The 20817-nt window shown below is 41.9% G+C and overlaps 1 protein-coding gene across 1 annotated transcript in view; it reads left to right on the top strand.

Moving 5' to 3' along the window:
• Positions 1-20817, top strand: part of PPFIBP1 (PPFIA binding protein 1) — a 1178807-nt gene that overhangs the window by 843172 nt on the left and 314818 nt on the right. Inside the window, exons 17-18 of the mRNA XM_029597487.1 lie at positions 2961-2990; positions 12912-13083. Of these exons, the coding sequence (XP_029453347.1) occupies positions 2961-2990; positions 12912-13083 (202 nt within the window). The remainder of the gene's footprint in view (positions 1-2960; positions 2991-12911; positions 13084-20817) is intronic.

The following is a 20817-nucleotide window of genomic DNA, read 5'->3' as shown; positions in this document are numbered from 1 at the left end:
ACCGTAGGTAGCCTTCCGCCCTGTTTGGGAGTAGCTTTGGTACATCCCACTGGTTCTGGATCCACCTGTCTGAATGTTAAGAAAGGAGAAATGCTTACTTACCTGATAATTTCCTTTCCTTTAGTACAGACAGGTGAATCCACCTTTCCACCCTTGGCTGCCGAATGGTTGTGCTATGGTCCTCCTGCATGGCTGTATGTTCCAGGGATTACTGGTAAGTTCAATCCAGTCCTTAGACTAGTGTTATTGCACTCCTTGTCTGCATTCAGTGGTTTTCCTTTGGCTGAGTACTGGAGTAGTTGTTAATAATCAAATTTTTTGTTAGTTTGTCCACAGTTGGCTTTTGCAGAGAATACTAGCAGGCTGATGTCTGTGCAGGGGTAGATATACTGTGACGTAAGCTTTGCTCCGTCTGCATCTGCTGGTAGAGGTGCATAACCCACTGGTTCTGGATTCACCTGTCTGTACTAAAGAAAAGGAACTATCAAGTAAGTAGTAATTTCTCCTTTTTCCTCAGCTAAAAATTTCACTGCAATGGAAGACTCATCACAATGTCACAGTAGCTAAAGTTAGAGGTGACCCACATGAACACCAGGCACAGGAAGAGTTGGGCCCATAACCAGTCTTCAAAAGTTTGAACTTATGAAAATGAATGGCAAGAGTTAGAACCAGATTGCTTTTTCCCATGGGGAAAATGCTTAATGCATAGCCCTCATAGAGAACAAAATTGAGAGAGATGATATTGTACAAGATTCTGTAATTAGTGTTACTAACCAAGCTCTGCATCATAAAATATGGAAAGTAAGTTGGCTATACTGCATATTCCTCAAGCACCGTGAACACCTTATTTACCAAAATATTGGGAAACAGCATGAATGCTTCCTAAAATGAGGAAGATTATAATTTTAGACGTAAAGGGGGAAAATAGGGCAAATTCTAGGAAAAACACAAAGAATTTTATATACACCACAATGTAATATAATAATAAAAAATAATAGTACATACTCTTTAATTTCAGACAGGAACAGAAAAAGTCATAGCTGCCCCCTACAATCCTGTGTCCTGGTATTTCTGGTTTTTGCTCCTCTTTATTTTCTTCATATTGCCGATTAAACGAAATGTATCCAACCAACAGAAATTGGATCCAGTTAATTCTTGTCCTCCTCTTATGTGATTTTGTTTTTTAAGGAGACTATTATAAATTGCATGATGACAAATATATATATATAATATAAATAGTGGTTTCCTACTTAATAGATAATATATATTCTAATCAACTTCTAAAGCAGGTTGGAAGCTGAAATTTTTCACTCTAATAAAATTTAAAGTAATAAAATTAAATGGAAAAATAAAAATGTAATTTTTGAGATGGGAAGAGCAAAAAGCCCTCCAGAATTTACATTTCTTTACACAACTGTCTTGGCCAAAATTGTATATTAGGGATTTTTAAAGACTGGTGTTTCAAAATCTGAAAACAAATTTTATTTATTTTTATTTTTTAGTAGTTAGTTACTTCAAAACTGGGAGTCAAAATCCAGTTTGCCTTATTTTTGTGATAGATAAGTTAAGCAGTTATTCTTAAACTCACCACCACTTCCAGTTACACCAAACAAGGAGAATATTGACCATAAAATAGAAATATGATCATCCTCCCCCTCCCTTCTCTCCTCCCCTTCCTCACACACAGACACACCCCTCTCTACACACATTCACTCTCACCGGGGCCTTCATCTTTGCTGCAAGTGGAATGGGTCCCAAGGCATGCGGGATCCTTCTTCTTTGCTGCGAACGGTGCACCAGGGGCCACCATCTTTGCCACGAACGGCGCGCCAAGGGCCACCATCTTTGCCACAAACAGCGCGCCGGGGGCTACCTTCTTTGCCGCGAATGGCGCGCCGGGGGCCACCTTCTTTGCCGCGAATTGTGCGCCAGGGGCCGCCTTCTTCGCCGCAAATGGCATGCTCCATTCATGGCATGCCAGGGTCTCTGCCATTTTCTGTGCAGAATTTGGCAATTCTGCGCAAATTCTGCTCTCCGCAGTAGCACAGAATTCCCTCAGGACTAAATATTGCATACTGCAAACAGGTGTGGCTTTTAGGATAACTGAGCTAGGCAGATCATCCTGATTTTTTAAACAAATGTGTACAAACATCACAAATGTTTGTGGGAATCTTGAAAGCCAGCTGTGTTAATGGAACTGCAGGACTGAAGTTCTCCATCCCTGGTCTAAGGCAACAGGAAATGCCTGACAATTGCATCTGCTCTGGAACTTGAGCATTCTTTATCAAGATTTGAATGCTTTATATATGGCTGTTTCTGATATTGCTTGCTTAGGAGCATATATTTCAAAATTCCCTTTTGTAAAGCAAATAATTTCAAACTATCCAAATAAGGAACGCAATGGGACTTAATAACAGGACTTGACTGGGAGGAGCAGATTAAAACTGTAGTTCTCCTAAGTTTTTATATCTTAAATTATTACCACTTATGGTATAGAAAACATTAAAAGTATGAATTAAAGGAATACATCAGCCTTGCCAATTGAGTCAAGAAGTAATTTTTAAGCAGTTTGCTCCTGAAAATATATTTAGCAGTTCACAGCCATGAGGCACATTTCACTCCTTGTATCCCTTAAAACAAATGTTCCATTGAACTCAGTTTGAGTCATAATATATAGAGGAGAGATATGTATATATGATGTGTGTGTGTGTGAATTTTCACTTTGGCAATCACTTTTTAATTTGTATAAATCAGATGTGAAGGTGCTTTTAGTCGATCATAAAAATGAAGAAATTGGACTGTGTTGGAAGTATAAGCAGTACTCCTATATCTGTACATGTTTAATATTTTAAACTATATTATCTTCAGAAAAACCAGTAAAATGAATTGTTCAATTGGTTATTTCCTTTAGTTCAGATAAGCCTGTATATCTAATTCTTCAACTTCCTTTCTTCCAACAGAAAAAGGAGCCTGTACCAAAACCAAGAGAGGTAATTGTATTTGTGTGTGTGTATGTTGTGAGGTTATTACAGATATGATAGGTAACAGTAGTCTGCTCCACATGCAGTTTAAAAGCTCATGTGGAACTCGGAAGTGCCTATGGATACGTTCAGATCTCTAGCTTGTCCCAATGATCAGTAACTGATGATTATACTTTCCCATTCACTTATATGTAGTCTGCAAACTTTCATCCTGAAAAACATTTTCTTCACTGTGTGACATCTCTGCATTTCTTTGCTTTTGTAGCTGCTCAAAGGAAATCTTCCAGATTTTCCTCTTCTTTTATATGGACAGTTTGGTTTGTACCCAGGAAGTTCAATCTTCATAAATATAACATTTTTTAAAAGATGTTTTGAATGCAATTTCCCTGTGCCCTTCTTGCAGCTTATATTAAGAAACAGCCAAACCCACAGCATTCCCTACAAACCTGTGTATTTTCAGCTTATGACCTCATCAATCAGTTGGCAGACTTTCATTTATTTATACAAAATCTGATATGAGCATGTAGAAAGCATCTTCAATCTCATAAATTGTCTTGCAAAGTTATTTTTATCTAGTGACCTAGACAAGCAGATGCATGCATGCCACACAAGTCTCATTTTCAGTCACTTTTGAACCCTATAGCTGACATTCCATAGTTTATTGATGGAATTGTGCATTTGGTTCTCCGTCAAGTAGGCATGAATTAGCCATTACGTGTGGGTAATGTCATCCGATGGTGCTGACATGGACCCAGCGCTCAGTAAAAACCTTACTGAGCATGCACACTGTCATGTGACCCCCTCAGTCTTTCTTTGTCCGAGCTACTATACAGACATGTCTCTTGTTGCTGCCTCCTTGCCATCCTGGTTTGTTTTTTTTTTTGCCACTCTCTTGGCAGCTCCTTGATCAGAACTTTAGTTTAAAAAAAACCAACAAAAAACAGATGACCATGCAGAAGTTCAAGGCCGAGAAGCCTACTCAGTGGCTTCAAGCCATGCATCTGTGAGTGTCAGATGTCTGTCACAGATATGCGCAGTATCTGTTATTGCTGCCTGGGCCCAGGCCTTGGCTCCTTTAACTGCTACAACTGTGATTGGATTTCCCCTAGGGTGCAAGAGCACTATGCCTGGAAGATGGAATTCCTAAGGAGGGTGCCAAAAAGTAATTATCTCTAGCCTTGGCATGGCGCTGAACAGAAGAGGTGTTTCTTATCTAGAAGCAAGGCATTGGGCTCTCGACGCAAGGAGTTGAGATGATAATCCTCCCCATCTCAAGTCATATGTATAGAAAGGCTCCCCTCCCCTCCAGATCCACCTCAGTTCAGGGATTGAGCATGGCATAGAAACCTGTAGTGGCAGATGAGATGCCAGTAAGAATGCCCAAACATCATGAGGGATTCCCTTTATGGCTGTCGCTCTCAAAGCCAAAGATAAAATCCACTCCATCGCAGCAGCCTTCTCCTTAACACTAAGGCAGGAAGTAGCCTCTTTGGCGCAAGACCCTTCATCCTTTATGGAGTGAAAGATTTCCATGGAGCCAGTCATTTGTTTTACCCTGACCCATAGCCATATAGGGTGTCATCCGTATCCTCTGCACAAAGCTCACATTCTTAAGGCATAGTTATCCCACTTGGCATTGCATGCCAAGGTGGTATCAGCTGTATTGGAGCAGAGCATTTCAGCCCACTGAGGTTATGTTCAGCATTAGGTGCAGCTGGTGCCATCCATGGACCAGAGCACCATTTGAAGGAAAGTGTCGATGCAGCCAGCCTCTGTGCCAACTACTGCCAAAGCAGATAGAGCTGCTATGGTGCAGTATACCTCTGTCTATACAGCTTGCGCTTTATGATGATGAATAGATCTGGATTTCTGAAGAGGATGTCACCTCTCCAACTCCAGCACAGAGAGTTCCCCAATCTATGGAGATCTAGCTGCTAGAAATAGTGAAGACATTTTTTGCCTTAGGCCCTGGAGGCAAGAGAAGGAAATTGGAACCTCTCCTGTCCAAGATGGAGGAATTTTTCCCACTTTGTGGAAGCACCTAAGATCACACACCAATGCTTGCCTCTCCCCAGGAGATTCCAGAGATAGGAATAAGTCCTCTGCAGTAGTCCCAGTTCACAAGCTTCTGTAGGACCTCGAAATGAGGCTGTTGCAGACATCAGCATAATGCTTGTCAGTGGCCAATAAGCTTTACCTGGTTTTGGGATCATCCAACTTACCCACCATCCAGAAGTGGTGTGATAAGTGCTGAAGGGCAATGGACATATTTGGGTGAAAAGGTTTTCCAGTGATCTATGCTGAGTGCCCATATCACAGTTCATCAACTCTACATGGAGCAGTATCTATAGGAATTCATGCAAAAGCTAAAGACTCTGACAAATTCAACAGACCCAGGACAGGTGGACTTCTGCCAAACAATGGAACAATTTGAAAATCATCTCATCTGTTCTGCTTATAAAGAAAAATTGTGGCAGCCAGGACTTCAGCCGCTTCTCTGAGAAAACGTGATCTAGGGCGTTCATGATCATTTTGTGGATGTTTCTTGCATAGAGCACACTGTATTAGGTAACAAACCTAATACAGTGTGCTCTATGCAAGAAGGAGGAGGAATAGGCTATTTTTATTTATTTATTTATTTAAGAATTTTTATATACCGGGGCACGTTAAAAACATCACCTCGGTTTACAATGTAACGCAACGTAGCAACAGGCTTTACAATAATTTAGAGTAGATAGGGATAGATAAACAGAGAGAAGGTTCTATAACTAATTACAAGTTGAATTTCTATTCACTATTCAGATGATAAACTCTTGAGGAGAGTAGGAGAGAGAAGGTTCTTTAACTATTCACAAGGTGATAGGAATAAGGGCGGGTAAAGGAGAGGTGACTCTTAAGGAGGTTGAAGAAAAATAGGTTCTTTAATTATTTACAGGGTGGCAGGTAAGTAGGCGGATATGGGGGTAGGGGGCGGATGGGGTTGTTGGGTTGGGAGGAGGAGGAGGGGATGGTGGGAGGAATGGGGAATAGGGAAGTGGGAGGGGGTGGGGTTGAGGGGGGGGGGTCATGGTTGTAAGGTTTGTTCGATGAGTGTCCGTCGGGTTGGGGCGTGGGGTGGGGCGTGAGGGTCGGGTATGAAACTTTGGGCGTGGTTGGTTAGTCAGGGTATGCTAGTTTAAAGAGCCAGGTTTTGAGATTCTGTTTGAATTTTTTATGGCAAGGTTCCTGGCGTAGGTGGGGTGGCATTTTGTTCCAGTGGGACGTGCCTGCTATAATGAATGATCTTTCTCTGATCGTGGTATGTTTGATGACTTTGGGGGAGGGTGTCAGGAGTTTGGCTTGGTGCTGTTTTCTAGTTGGTCTGGTTGTGCTGTGGAAGTGGAGATGTTCAGGGAACCAGTGCATGTTTTGGTTGTGAATGGCTTTGTGTATGAGGGTGAGGGATTTATAGATTATCCTGGAGGTTACTGGGAGCCAGTGTAGGGATTGAAGAACTGGGGTGATGTGGTCGTGACGGTGAGTATTTGTGAGAATGCGGGCGGCAGCATTCTGTAGGAGCTGTAGCGGTTGAAGGGTATTTTTTGGGAGGCCTAGTAGAATAGCGTTGCAGTAGTCCAGTTTGGATAGGATCATAGACTGCAGTACTGTTCGGAAGTCAGAAGTGTGTAAGAGTGGTTTGATTCTCTTCAAGGTATGGAGTTTGAAGAATCCGCTCTTTATGGTGTTAGAAATGAATTTTTTGAGGTTAAAGTGGTTGTCTATCCATATGCCTAGGCTGCGGACGAGTTGGGTGGGAGGGTGGCCTGGTGGCAAGGGGGAAGAAAGGATGAGTGTGGGGATGCTGGGGGGAGAGAGGATGAGTAGTTCAGTTTTGTTAGTGTTGAGTGCCAGAAAGTTGTCAGTGAGTAATTTGTTTATGTCAGACAAAGCAGAATTCCAAGTCTTCATGGCATTAGTGATAGAGTCTGTTACAGGTATGAGTATCTGTACGTCGTCTGCATATATGAAGTGCTGGATGCCCAGTTTGGAGAGCAGTATGCAGAGGGGTATGAGGTAGATATTAAAAAGGGTTGATGATAGGGATGAGCCTTGTGGAACTCCTTGAGATAGCTTGACCTGTTTGGATTCATTGCGGCCGATTTTTACCTTATAGCTCCTGTCCTGTAAGTAAGATTGCAACCAGAGAAGGGCGTTGTCTGTGATGCCAATTTCCTTGAGGCGTTTGATGAGTATGTTGTGATTAACTGTGTCGAATGCCGCAGATATATCTAGCAGTGCGAGTATGTGGGGCTGTCCTTTGTCCAGGGCTTTGAGTATGGTTTCCGAGAGGGAGATAAGTAAGGTTTCTGTGCTATGGTGTTTACGGAAACCAAACTGGGAAGATGAGAAAATATTGTGGTCTTCTATGTATTCTGTAATTTGTTTATTAATTATTTTTTCGAGTATTTGAGAGGAAGGGGAGGTTTGACACTGGGCGATAGTTAGCTGGATCAGTGGTGTCTAAGTCCGGTTTTTTGAGGATGGGTTTTATAATGGCTTGCTTCAGTTGTGTTGGGACCTGGCCCATTGAGATAGATTTATTAAGGATGTTTGCGATGTGTTTGGCAATTGATGTGGGGTTTGAGATTAGTGTTGAGGTGGGCAGGTTGTCTGAGGGATGATAGGCGGGTTTGAGTTGTTTGATAATATTTTCAGTTTCTAGTGTAGATGTGTTTTCAAAACTTGAGAGGGTGGTGTTTGAAGTTTGTATGGGTGTTAAGGGATTGTGGTGGTCATTGGGAGTATTGCTGTGAGTTGTTAAGTTTTGGAGAGTGGGATTGGGGTTAGGTGTGAAACGAGCCATGATGGTCTGTACCTTAGTGTTGAAGTATGATGCTAATTTTTCACATTTTGTTTCATCGTCGTGGTTAAGGTTGTGTCTGTCTGGAGCTGTGATAAGGCTGGTTACGTATTGGAAGAGGGCTTGTGGGTTGAATTGGAACTGATGGATTCTTGCGGCATAGAAGTCTTTCTTTGCTTTTTCAGTGGCTTTTCTGTAGGTGTGTAGAAGGGTGCGAAACTGTGCTAGTATGGTGGGTGTTTGGTTCCTCCGCCAGGATTTTTCAGCTTTACGAAGGTTGAGTTTCATGGTTTTAAGTTCATTTGTATACCATGGGTTCTTATTATTTTTGTTTGCTATGATTTCTTTGGATTGGGATGGGCAGAGTCTATCTGCTATGTCTGTGGTGATTTGAAACCATGAATTAGTGGCTGTGTCTGCGTCAGTGAGGTCTATGTTGGGGAGTTCTTTTGAGAGGGCCTCCATGATGTCTTCAGTCTTGCCTTTTTTGCGAAATGTTATTGTTTTTTTGGGTTGCGAGGGGGGGGGGTGTCTTTGATTGTGCAGCGCGTGTCTATTCGGAAGTGGTCTGACCAGGGGATGGGTGTGCATCTGGGTTGGTCAGTTTGGATTGAGGAGTTGGTAAAGATGAGGTCGAGTGTATGCCCAGCCTTGTGCGTTGGTTCTGAGACATTTTGTTTGAAACCAAGTGCTGTCATAGCTGTCAAGATAGCTTCACAAGATGGGGATAGGGGGTTGCGGTCTACATGAATGTTCAGGTCTCCCAGAATTATGGCAGGCTTGGTATTGTTTATGTGTTTGGTGATGTATTCTATGAGTGGGGAAGGATTTTTTTCGAGAAGGCCAGGGGGGGCATAGATTAAGCAGAGTTGGAGGGAATTAGATTTGAATATGCTGATTTCCAGTTTGGGGGGAGGTGTAATGTTTTGGAGTGTGAGGTTGAAGTTCTTTTTGGCGGCCGCAAGGCCCTTTAAAGTTCTTTTTGGCGACCGCAAGGCCCTTTAAAGTTCAACGCGGCTCCCAGGCGCGTCCTCTTACCTGCGGCATCGACCTCCGAGACGGGGAGCTGGGAGTGAGGGTCGCGCAGTCGGCGCAACATCCCATCGGGGTAAGGCCCTAAAACTCGCCCCTACCTCCGTGGATCCCGCGCCGACCACGTGACCGCTGCCGCTAAACGCTGCCACCGCTGAAACGCTGCCGCCACCATCCGCCGCCCTGAAGCCCAGCCCTCAACCCTGAGGCCCAGCCCGACGGAATCCGCAGCAAACAATCGAACGCAAGTCGCCCCTGTGACATCACAGCTACGCGACCGCAAGGCCCTTTAAAGTTCAACGCGGCTCCCAGGCGCGTCCTCTTACCTGCGGCATTGACCTAGTGGTTAGAGCAGTGGACTATGAACCAGGAGACCAGGGTTCGAGTCCCGCTGTCGCTCCTTGTGACCTTGGGCAAGTCACTTTACCCTCCATTGCCTCAGGTACAAAAAAACTTAGATTGTAAGCCCTCTGGGGATAGAGAAATACCTACAGTACCTGAATGCAAACCGCTGTGATCAATTGAGATCGAATGTCGGTATATAAACATATTAAATAAATAAATAAACAAACCGCAAGAGACAGTGACTCTGATTAAACAACCTCAATCCACTTTGTAATCACTATCAGCTATGGCGGGGAACCAACCTGTGCCCTTGCCAAATGCAAGTATCTTCCTTTAAAGCATCTGTTCTCCCAAAGATGCCTCTTCCACTCGTTTCCACATCTTCAAGCTCCTTCTATTCTTCAGCAGTTTGCCTAAGGTCGACAACAGCAGAATCAACCAAATTCTGGAATTAGTTTTTGATGATGATGAGACCTGCCTCCTTGTTTCTTCTGATGGGGGAGGGGGGGAGGGTTTAGTCCATCCTGCTGGAATGGTTCTATGTCAACAGGGACTGGTAGGTTCTGAAAATTGTGGCATATGGATACAACTTAAACTTCTCTTGCGCTTCTCCAATCCAACAAACGTCAGTCTTTGGCTCCAACTCTTCTCAGTCAGCCCAGCTGCAATTGGAAATGGAGTCACTCCTTCAGCAGAAGGTAGTCAAACCTATCCCTCCTCAGGAGTGTGGCCTGAAATAGAATCCCTGGAATAGAAGTCCACGGGTGAAGAGTGTTGTCTAAGACCTACACTGAGAAGCAGAAGAAACAAAACATAGACCAGTCATCTTAGTTGTAAAGGTGGCTTTGTTGAGGGAACAAAAGTGGCACAAAAAAGGCAAAAAATGCCTCAAGAAGCCCGACTCCAGCCATGTTTCGCCCAAATTAGGGCTGCATTGGGTGCTTATCCTTATATTAATTTGAATTATCACAAATTAATCATCACAAAAGGATATATAGTTCCATAAATCAATGGCGCTGCACCCATGGTGGCATTTATATATACTCGAACAAGTGATTCGCACAAATTCCACTGGTTCAGCCAGACATAGTAAAAACAAGCCTTTGGAGACTCAATTAATAAAATCTTACATATGCAAAAACATGAAATGCTAAAACGATATCGGCAGTAGCAAGCCACTGTGTTTTGTTTCATCTGCTTCTGGCTTTAGCAGACCGTCTCCCGTGCTATTTTTTTTGGGACCTTCATTTTTTCAGAATAAGACCTATACTGGACTTATAAAGACTGAAATTGTTGGTGCAGGAGAGGTTTAAGATGAACTCCCTCCAGATGATTCTCCCCTTCATTCAACTGGGAGATTGATGTTTGCTCTAGTTCTGAAAGATGCTTATGTGCACATCCTCGTTCACCATGCCCTCAAGTTTGTGGTGAAGGGACATATTACTAATGCTCCCCTTTGGCCTCTCTGCGGCCTCAAGGGTGTTCATAAAATACCCTGCAGTAGTGGAAAAACAACTTCATTGGCAGGGGGTCTGCATTCTCTCATACCTGGATGATTGGCTGATCATGGGTCCCATCCCCATTTGGGGCTTTGGAGTCCCTTGAGAAGACTGTATGGCTTCTTGGTCAGTGATGCCTATCAAACCTGGTTCTGGTTCAAAGAATTCAGTGTATAGGAGCCTGGATAGATTCACTTCAAGAGAAATTATTTCTCCCTGTCAAAAGAGCAGCATTGCTGAGAGGCCCAGTAAGGTCTCTCCTTCATCGGGGCCAAGCATCAGCAAGATTGGTCCTGATCCTCCCTGGACACATGGCAGCTGTGGTGAATTGCTTCCTTTAACTCATCTGTATATGTGGGGCCTTCAAAACCAATGGGATTAATTTTATTAGTCTTCATCCCACCAAATTTCAATGGCTCCAAGGTTGAGAGCATCCCTTCAGAGGTGGATGAAACAAGAGGTTCTAAAGGTGAGCCTCTCATTTCACTTTTTCCCCCACATAAAGTGACTTTATCTGCCGATGCCTCAATGAAGGGGTGGGAGGTGCGTACTGGAGAGGCTTGGTGCCCAGCAGAGGGTCATCCACAAATAAACTACCTGGAATTGCAAGATATCCACGATGTTCTAAAGGCTTTCTCTTTCCTTCTTTCAGGAAAGAGAATCTTGATCCAAATGGACAAACAAGTGGTCATGTACAAACTCCTTTGCCCTCCATCAGGAGGCTTTCCAAATTTGGTTTTTGTCAAGTTATCACAATGCCCATCTCCAAGCCACCTACCTTCTAGGAATACAGAATACATAAGTGGATGCCTTAGCAGAAGATTACAACCGTATGCATGGTCCTTGGATCAAGGAATCTTGTACAACTTGTTCAGTTGCTGTGGAAAGCTGGTGATCAATCTGTTTACCTCGGAAGATGTCAAATGCATCCAAACAGCTACAGATCAGCTCCCAACATTTGTTGCACTATAATGGAGCATTGGTCTACTCTGCATACCAATTGATTCTTCTTATTACCAGGACCATCCAGAAGATCCTTTGGGGCAAAATGAGGGTAATCCTCATAGCACCAGCTTGGCCACAGCAGTTGTATCTGTATCTCATCCATCTGTCAACTTAATCTTCGGTTCCAGTGAAATGACTATGACTCTCAACATGGGAGGAAAGCAGGCTCTGCCATCTGAACCTACCAACAGTGGCCCTCACGGTATGGATGATGAATGCACAATAGTCTTTTCCTTACTCCTTCCAAAAAGGTGAAGGATTTCTGATTTCTTCCAAAAGATCCTATGGCTTGAAATGAAAGAGGTTTTCAATAGTATAGGGCCAGACAACAGGAGCCCATCTCATTTGAAGCCTGGCATATTACCTAAAAAGGACTCAACTTCATAGTAAAGCTTTGATCCCAGTAAACTAGGAAAGACAGTTGCCAAATGAATTCTAGTTGGATAGTGAATTCTATAGCACACCTTTATGTGCTGGCTGGCTTACGGCTTACAGATTACAGACTCTATCATGGCTCATCAAGTGAGAGCCATGGCAATTTCAGTGGCTTATCTCGGAGCTACTTTTATTGAAGACAATGGTAAAGATGCTGCTTGATTGTCTGTTTACATCTTCATGTCCCACTACTATCTACATAGCTTGTCATGAAAAGACAGTAATTTTGCACAAGCCAGTCTATGCAATCTGTTTTCCTAGTCCACTTTCCATTTGGTGGAGCCATGTTGTCTTTAAGTAAATGCTTCCATACTGCAACCTTTTGCTTCAGATTTCCCATGCATACTGACTAATTCATGCCTGATTGCTGATGACGAAAACCAGTTTGCTTATCTGTACACATGATTCTCTGTAAACAGGATGAATTAGTCATTCTTCATACCTGCCCACCTCATTAAAGCTTAAGCTCTGGAAGAGAATGAGAGGCTCAAGAGGCAGCAGACATTCATGATAAAGATTTTACTGAACTCCGAGAGTTGGGTCTGTCGGCACCATCAGATGATGTCATAGTACCTAATGAGTAATTCATCCTAGTGCCTGCAGAGAACCTGTTTACAAGTTAGGCAAACATACTAACTTTTTTCTTATCTTAAAATAGTACTGTATGGCTGTGCTTTTGGTTTTTATAAAAATATCCTTGATTCCTAAACTGACATGCCAAACTGACTTTACCTTACAAAGTAGGTTATGAAATGTTTCTTCCTCATTTATCAGAAAAAAACTTCCAAGGAAATGAGCACATTTGAATCCCTCCCTCCAAAGCCCCCTGGGCACAGTGGCTCAGTGGATGATGAAAGTTTTGGGACTCGTAAAGCCAGGTCATCATTTGGACGTGGATTTTTTAAGATAAAAAATACCAAGAGGACAGCAAGTGCACCTAATTTAGGTATGTGTATATCTATTCAATTATAGTTTTTTATATTTAAAATAATTTTGATGTAAGAACTTTTTACCTATTGTTTTCATTGCTCAGAATGATTTTAGTCTAATCTAGTGTTGCCCTAATTTTTGCCAGCTGTACATGCAGTGAGTTTTAAATCTACCCTGCAGTGCAATGAGATGCTGAGTTCATATTCCTCCAGGGCCCTTTGATTTTGCTCCTGAGTTGCATTCTCTATTAGCCTTTTAATTAGTGTGAAGGCAGCTTTCAAACTCTGTGCAGAAGTGTGAAGTGTTGGGGTACTTTTTGCTTGTAGACTGTCAATTTCAAAGGGGAATCTTTCCCTTTCAAAATTGAGTAAGAAATAGTATGCCTGCAGATCTGCAGCTGCTATTTGTGTGGGTACTTTTTCCAACAAAAATTAGTGTTAGTGCTGATCCCTCCCAAACTCCACTCCCAGGATTACCTCCTCCTCTCTGCATGTAAAATTATATTAGTATTGTCACTATGTGCATAGTTTTACTTGCAAAGAGGATAGATAATTTTCAAATAACCAGTTTCCACCCATAAAGGTTTTCATTTGCTAGTCCAACCAAACCAAACCAGCATTAGACCCCAAAGACCCCGCCAACTTCCGCCCCATCTCTAACCTGCCCTTCCTATCCAAAATTATGGAAACGATCGTAAACATCCAACTTACAGAATATCTAGAAAGCAATAATATTCTGCATCCAGCCCAATACGGCTTCCGTAAATACCTTAATACAGAAACCCTCCTGCTCTCCCTCACAGATCACTTACTCATAGGCATGGACTGAGGCAACTGTTACCTCCTCGCCCTCCTCGACATCTCAGCGGCCTTTGATACCATCAATCACAACCTCCTCATCAACCGTCTAACTGAAATAGGCATCTCAGGCCTGGCCCTGCTATGGTTTAAATCCTACCTATCTGACAGAAAGTTTTCCGTCAAGATAGGAAACGCCAACTCCACTCTCTACCCCCGTCTCAAGGTGTCCCCCAAGGCTCCTCCCTCTCCTCTACCCTTTTCAATATTTATCTCACACCTCTATGTCAGCTCCTCACAGACCTCGGCCTCAAATTCTACCTCTATGCAGACGACGTTCAAATCATCATTCCCATTCACAACTCTCTCTCAGATACCCTTGCGTTCTGGAACACATGTCTTGCCAACATAAATGACTTCCTTACCAACATCCACCTCGCACTAAACTCCTCCAAAACAGAGCTGCTCCTTATCTCCCCTCACCTCCCTCCTAAACCCCTGATCTCCAACGATCCAGCTTTCAGCATCATAACACCCCAACCTACTGTAAGAGACCTTGGGGTAATCATAGATCAACAACTCAATCTAAAAAAACAGATCAACTCCATACTCAAAGAAGGTTTCTTCGAGCTCCATATCTTGAAGAAACTCAGACCCCTCCTCCACTATCATGACTTCCGCACCGTCATCCAAGCCACCCTTTCCTCAAAGCTGGACTACTGCAATGCCCTCCTCTTTGGTCTACCCTCCTCCACTACCAAGCCCTTACAAATGTTCCAAAATGCCATCGCCAGGGTCATCACCAACTCACGGAAAGCTGATCACATCACTCCTATACTCAAAGAACTCCACTGGCTCCCCATCGCATCCCGAATTCTCTTCAAAATTTTAACCATAGTTCACAAATCCATCCACTCGTACAATTCCAATTGGCTGGATGAACCCTTTTGTCCTATACGCACTGAACGACCCACACGAACTGTCAAGAAAGGCACCCTCTCCATTCCCCCTTTAAAAAAAGCCCACCTCTCCTCTACTAGGGATCGTGCATTATCCATTGCAGGCCCTAAACAATGGAATGCCCTCCCTACCACGCTCAGGCTGGAGCCATGTTACGCCAAGTTCAGAAAAAAACTTAAAACATGGCTCTTCCGACAAGCCTACCCTGATTAATCTTCACCCCTCCTCCCCCCTCCCTCACCAGCCCCAACTTCATTTGAACCCCCCTGTACATTGACTCCTGTAAGTAACTTGCCTAAGCCTTGTATATAGCCCTGTAAATAGCCAGTTACAGTCTTAATGCTTTAATTTCATTGCCTTCTGTTCTATGTATACTCCTCCATGTTCGCCCTCCCTGTTGATTGTATTTTCAGTCTTTAAGTTACAATGTGAACCGGTATGATGTATGCTTACTAATACCGGTATATAAGAGTTTTTAAATAAATAAATAAATAAATAGTGTTATTCCTCTACATCTGCTATGCACGGACTTGATGGAGAACTACCAACCTACACTCCTTGTAAATATCACATGTTTATCGGACCTGGTTGAAAACTACCGGTCTGTTTTTGCTTGGAGAATGAGTAATGCGATCATAAAGCAATTGATGACAAATTCAGTTCATCATTCATGCCCCTCAGGTTGGAAGATTTTAAAGTATAAATCCAAAATAATTCTCGATGGTTTAATCGAGCTCTTAAATCGCCACCCCGCTGTGGGGTGGACACTTGTTCAAGCACTGTCCATTTAAGTTCCCGTATATCATGAGATGCTAATGTTAAGTGCTGCACCATGGGGGCTGTCAACTTAGCAGTGGTATACCGAGATTTATGCTCACTCAATCGAATTTGAACCGGCCGCGTGGTGCGGCCGATGTACAGTTTTGGACAGGGACACACTATTGCATAAATTACATTGTGTGAATTACAGTTGGTGTTGCTCTTACGCCATACTTTATATTGTGTAACTGGATCAGTCCATTCTATTCCTACAATGCACTGGGAGCACCAACTGCAGTGTCCACATGTTTGATGGCCTGTAATGACTTCTGTGGAATTTTCTTGCGCTAGTTGTGAGTGCACCAGCATGTCTCGGATGTTTCTACCCCTAGAAATAGCAAACATGGGGATTTCTGCAAATTCTTCGTGTAAAGCCAAAATATGCCAGTGTTTCTTGATAGCTGTTATAATTGCTCCTTTGGCCATAGATTGTTGCAAAACACATACCAAGCGGTCAAGTTCCTTTTTTGGTCGATAGACCAATAGTTGTTGCCGGTCACTGAACTTGGCTCTTTTGTATGCTTTCTGGATGGCCTTAAAAGGGTATCCCCTTGCCTTGAATCTTTCTTTCAGGATATTGGCTTGTGCTTCATATTCCTCATTTGTGGAGCAAATCCTCCTAATCCTGAAAAATTAGCTCACTGGTAAACCCGTTTTAAAATTGTGTGCATGATGGCTAGAGAACCTTAACAGGTTGTTTCGATCCGTATCCTTCTGATACACAGTGGTATTTAGTGTTCCCAATCTTTGTGATCCTTATGTCCAAACATGTAATGCAGCTTGATGAAACTTGGGCTGTGAATTGCAAGTGACTATCCACAGTGTTTATCCATGTGAGAAATTTTTGGAGTCGTTGATATGTCCCAATCCAAATGAAAAAAATATCATCAATAAATCTCAACCAACAGACAGTATCTCCCCACCATTCTGATGGTCTTATATGGCTCTCCTCGAACTCTGCCACATATAGATTGGCTACGGCAGGTGCTAAGGGTGACCCCATGGGTATGCCATGGATTTGATGGAAACATTCTTGACCAAACCAGAAATAATTTTGGAACAATACAATTTCTGTCAATTCAATCAACAAATTGTTTGAAATTCTGTGGGGAATTGTCCGTTGATTGAGGGTTTGTGTAACTGTTTGCAACGCTTTATGTTGTGGAATGTTGGTGTATAAAGAGTTAATATCCATGGTAACCATGGTGTAATTATCTTGATTGATAACCAGTGACTGAATTAGAGTCAAAAAATGTGAAGTGTCTTTGACGTAAGACTGTATTTGTGTGACGTATGGTTGTAGAAACCTGTCTATAAACGATGCAACTGGTTCTAAAATGGATCCATTTTGAGACACTATAGGTCTGATTGGTGGATTGTCTAGATCTTTGTGGATTTTAGGCAACAAATATATCACTGGTTTCCTTGGATATGGTACAGTAAGAAATGCCCTTTCTTTGACTGTTAACCCCATGGAACTTTGCAGTACTGATTCCACATTCTCTGAGATGTTTTTAGTGGGGTCAGTGAATGTTTGTCGGTAGTATCTTGAATCTTGTAGATGGTCAGTGAGCTTCTGAATGTATGTAGTTTTGTCAACTACTACTACTGCTCCCCCTTTGTCAGCGGGCTTAATAACCACGCTTGACATGTTTCTCAATTGTGTGAGAGCTTCTCGATGGGCATGGGATAAATTGAAGTGTCGTGTGGTAGAAACCCTTTCATATGTAACTAGTTCTTGGAGGACTAAACTATGAAAAGTTTGTATATGTGCATCTATAGGCCCAGGTGGTTGCCAATTTGATCTGGGTTTTACAATGGATGGGTCGCTGTTAGTACCAATTTCACCCGAAAAATACACTCGCAAGTTTAATTTACGTATACATTTTTGGATCGCCACCCTACTCTCAAATTCTGAGTGTATATTGGTAGGTACGAAAGATAAGCCCTGATCTAAAACTTCAATTTGTTTGGGCAAGAGGGAGATAGATGATAGATTAACTACCGCTGATGGTTGTGGGGTGGCTACGGTGTTACCATCTACCCCCTTTGTTTGTCATATCTTTTGTCTAGTTTGTGGGGGATCGTAATCCTCTCCTTGATTGAATTTTTTGCCTCTACCCCGATACGTCCCACGAGTTCCTCATTTCTGGAAGGCTGTACTTGTATTAGTGCCCCGTTGTGATTTTGAAGTTGTACTGGAGTGTGTGGTGTCTTCTCCCTCTTCTGATCCGCTTGATTGTTCATCTGACGAGAAAGTGAATCTCACTTTCCGTGCTTGAGTATTGTTGGTCATCCAATTGTAAACTCTGTCCATCTTGTAATCTGTTTGATCTCTTTTCAGCTTGGAAATTTTAACTTCCTTTATGGAAGTACGGAACTGCTCTAAATCATTCTGTAACTCTTTGATTTTATCGTCCAATGCTGTAATGGACGTGTCCTGCTTAATTTGATCCAACATGGTCTTAGTCTGTTCTGTAATTTCCTTAATACTCGTTTTTGTTCTCCTTATGATATGCAACATTAAATCAAGGGAACACTTATTTAGAATAGCATACCATATTTTAACAAATTCGGGATCATCATTAAATAGCATGGGATCTTTTAATACCCGCAAACCGCGGGGTATTATTTGAAGCTTAACGTACTCTATAAGAGTGGCTCCGTGTAAATCAGCTCTTATTGATTTCTTATTAAGGCGAACATAATCTTCCCACATAGATTCTTGATGAGCTGTACCGGGTTCAGATAAAAGGGATTGTTCTTGCAGTACTTCTGCAACTTGAGCTTCAGTAAAGCTGTAGATGTGTTTCCAAGGTTCCATGTTGTGGCTCCGAAGAAATACTGTGACAGATCTAAATATATCAATGCCACATGCACAGTGTTAAATAATCCAAAAAATCAAAAAGGAACCAAAAAGTTTCACTCATTGTGAAAAACGTTTGTGTGTATACTATTGCAGAGCTTTTGTTGTTTTTAAATGTTTTTTTTATTTTTATACACCTACACAAACTCTGGAATTCTCTTTATTGAATATAATAAGAAAAATAATTTTTGTAGAGGGGTTGGAAGGGTCTCATATAATCGTGTAGGCAACCCTGCCTCATTTGGCATGTTATAATCATAGAACCGCCAACCTCCTCCGTTTTTTTGTGCCTTTCTATGCATATATTGTGTTTTTAAAAACTTCGATAATTTTTACTGTGTTTAGAATTACCCAATATTTTTAAATAAGATCTTTAAACATTTAATAGCGCACAAACTGTGAATCTTGTCATTCAACAAATATTTTTCGTGCAGGAAGTTGTTGGATCTAATGTTTGACCCAACCTATCCTCACTGCTTAAATCGAAAACAAATTTTTAAAAAGATGGAGGGCAGGTTTCATATATATGAGTTTAAAACCCCAGCCAGGGTGAACTCAATTCTGTGCATATAATCATAAACCAAACCTCCACCATCCAGTTTTTTTTGAAAAAAATGTGCAACCAGTTCAAACACTTATGTTCTATTCCTCAATGTGATATTCCTCAATGTGATTTCTCATTTTTTTCTTTTTAAATATCATATACAGCTGACTTCATAAAATATTTTTAAAAGTCCCGACTTATCTGATGATAGTTGACAACCCGACGTAGCCACGTTTCTGGTCCGCGAACAGACCTTTCTTCAGGGGATGTTATCCTGTTTTATAATAGCCGGTGAATCAGAAGTCCTCTGTTAATATTCTTTTTTCAAAAAGACGCCATCCTGCGTTCAATGTTATTGAATTGTTATTGGTCTCAATAACATTGAACGCAGGATGGCGTCTTTTTGAAAAAAGAATATTAACAGAGGACTTCTGATTCACCGGCTATTATAAAACAGGATAACATCCCCTGAAGAAAGGTCTGTTCGCGGACCAGAAACGTGGCTACGTCGGGTTGTCAACTATCATCAGATAAGTCGGGACTTTTAAAAACTTTTTAAAAATATTTTATGAAGTCAGCTGTATATGATATTTAAAAAGAAAAAAATGAGAAATCACATTGAGGAATAGAACATAAGTGTTTGAACTGGTTGCACATTTTTTTCAAAAAAAACTGGATGGTGGAGGTTTGGTTTATGATTATATGCACAGAATTGAGTTCACCCTGGCTGGGGTTTTAAACTCATATATATGAAACCTGCCCTCCATCTTTTTAAAAATTTGTTTTCGATTTAAGCAGTGAGGATAGGTTGGGTCAAACATTAGATCCAACAACTTCCTGCACGAAAAATATTTGTTGAATGACAAGATTCACAGTTTGTGCGCTATTAAATGTTTAAAGATCTTATTTAAAAATAATTCAAAAAAAGGGGGTTTTTTGAATGTGAATTAGAGTGTATATTGTAACTCCCCAAAAATTGTTTGGGTGCTGATTTATATTTAGAATTACCCAATGACATCCAGTGCAAAATAACTCAACTAGATGCAGATTGTTCTTTGTTGTTTTCAAATACATATGGCACCACCGTTGATATTCTATCAACTATGATCTCTGATCCTTCTCTTGTTGTTGTTGCCTCCAGGCAGGCGCAAAAGATGAGACAATTTTGGGGGGGGGGGGGGGGTTAGGCAGCGGGTTAGGGGAAGGGGTGGGAAGGTCAGGCTAGGGGGATGGGAACGGGGGAAGTCTGCTGGCATTGGTGCGGCAAGGTGAACTAATGTGCGGCACCTTGCGCACGCCGACCCCCGATTTTATATCATCGTGCACATGTTATAGAATCGGGCGTACATGTGTGCGCGATGGGTAGCACGCATACATTTGAAAATCTACCCCTATATGTATCACCTTGCACTTGTCCACATTAAATTTCATCTGCCATTTGGATGCCCAATCTTCCAGTCTCAGAAGGTCCTCCTGCAATTTATTACAATCCGCTTGTGATTTAACTATTTTTATTTTATTTATTTAAATTCTTTTAATATACCGATGCTCAAGACAAAGTCTTATCGTACCGGTTTACAGCAGAACCAGGGGAAACCATTTAACTAGAAGAAAGAAAGTTACAATCAACAGGGAGTACAATTCAGGACAATTAAGAGAGAAAGAATTAATTTAACATAACACTACTAAGGAGTAATGCAAAATAGCAAAAAACAGTTGATTAGCATGGGGTACAGATTTAGCAGCTAATTTGAATATGCAGTT

Source organism: Rhinatrema bivittatum, chromosome 4, assembly GCF_901001135.1.
Source record: "Rhinatrema bivittatum chromosome 4, aRhiBiv1.1, whole genome shotgun sequence".
Classification (NCBI taxonomy): domain Eukaryota; kingdom Metazoa; phylum Chordata; class Amphibia; order Gymnophiona; family Rhinatrematidae; genus Rhinatrema; species Rhinatrema bivittatum.
This window is presented reverse-complemented; position numbering and strand designations above follow the sequence as displayed.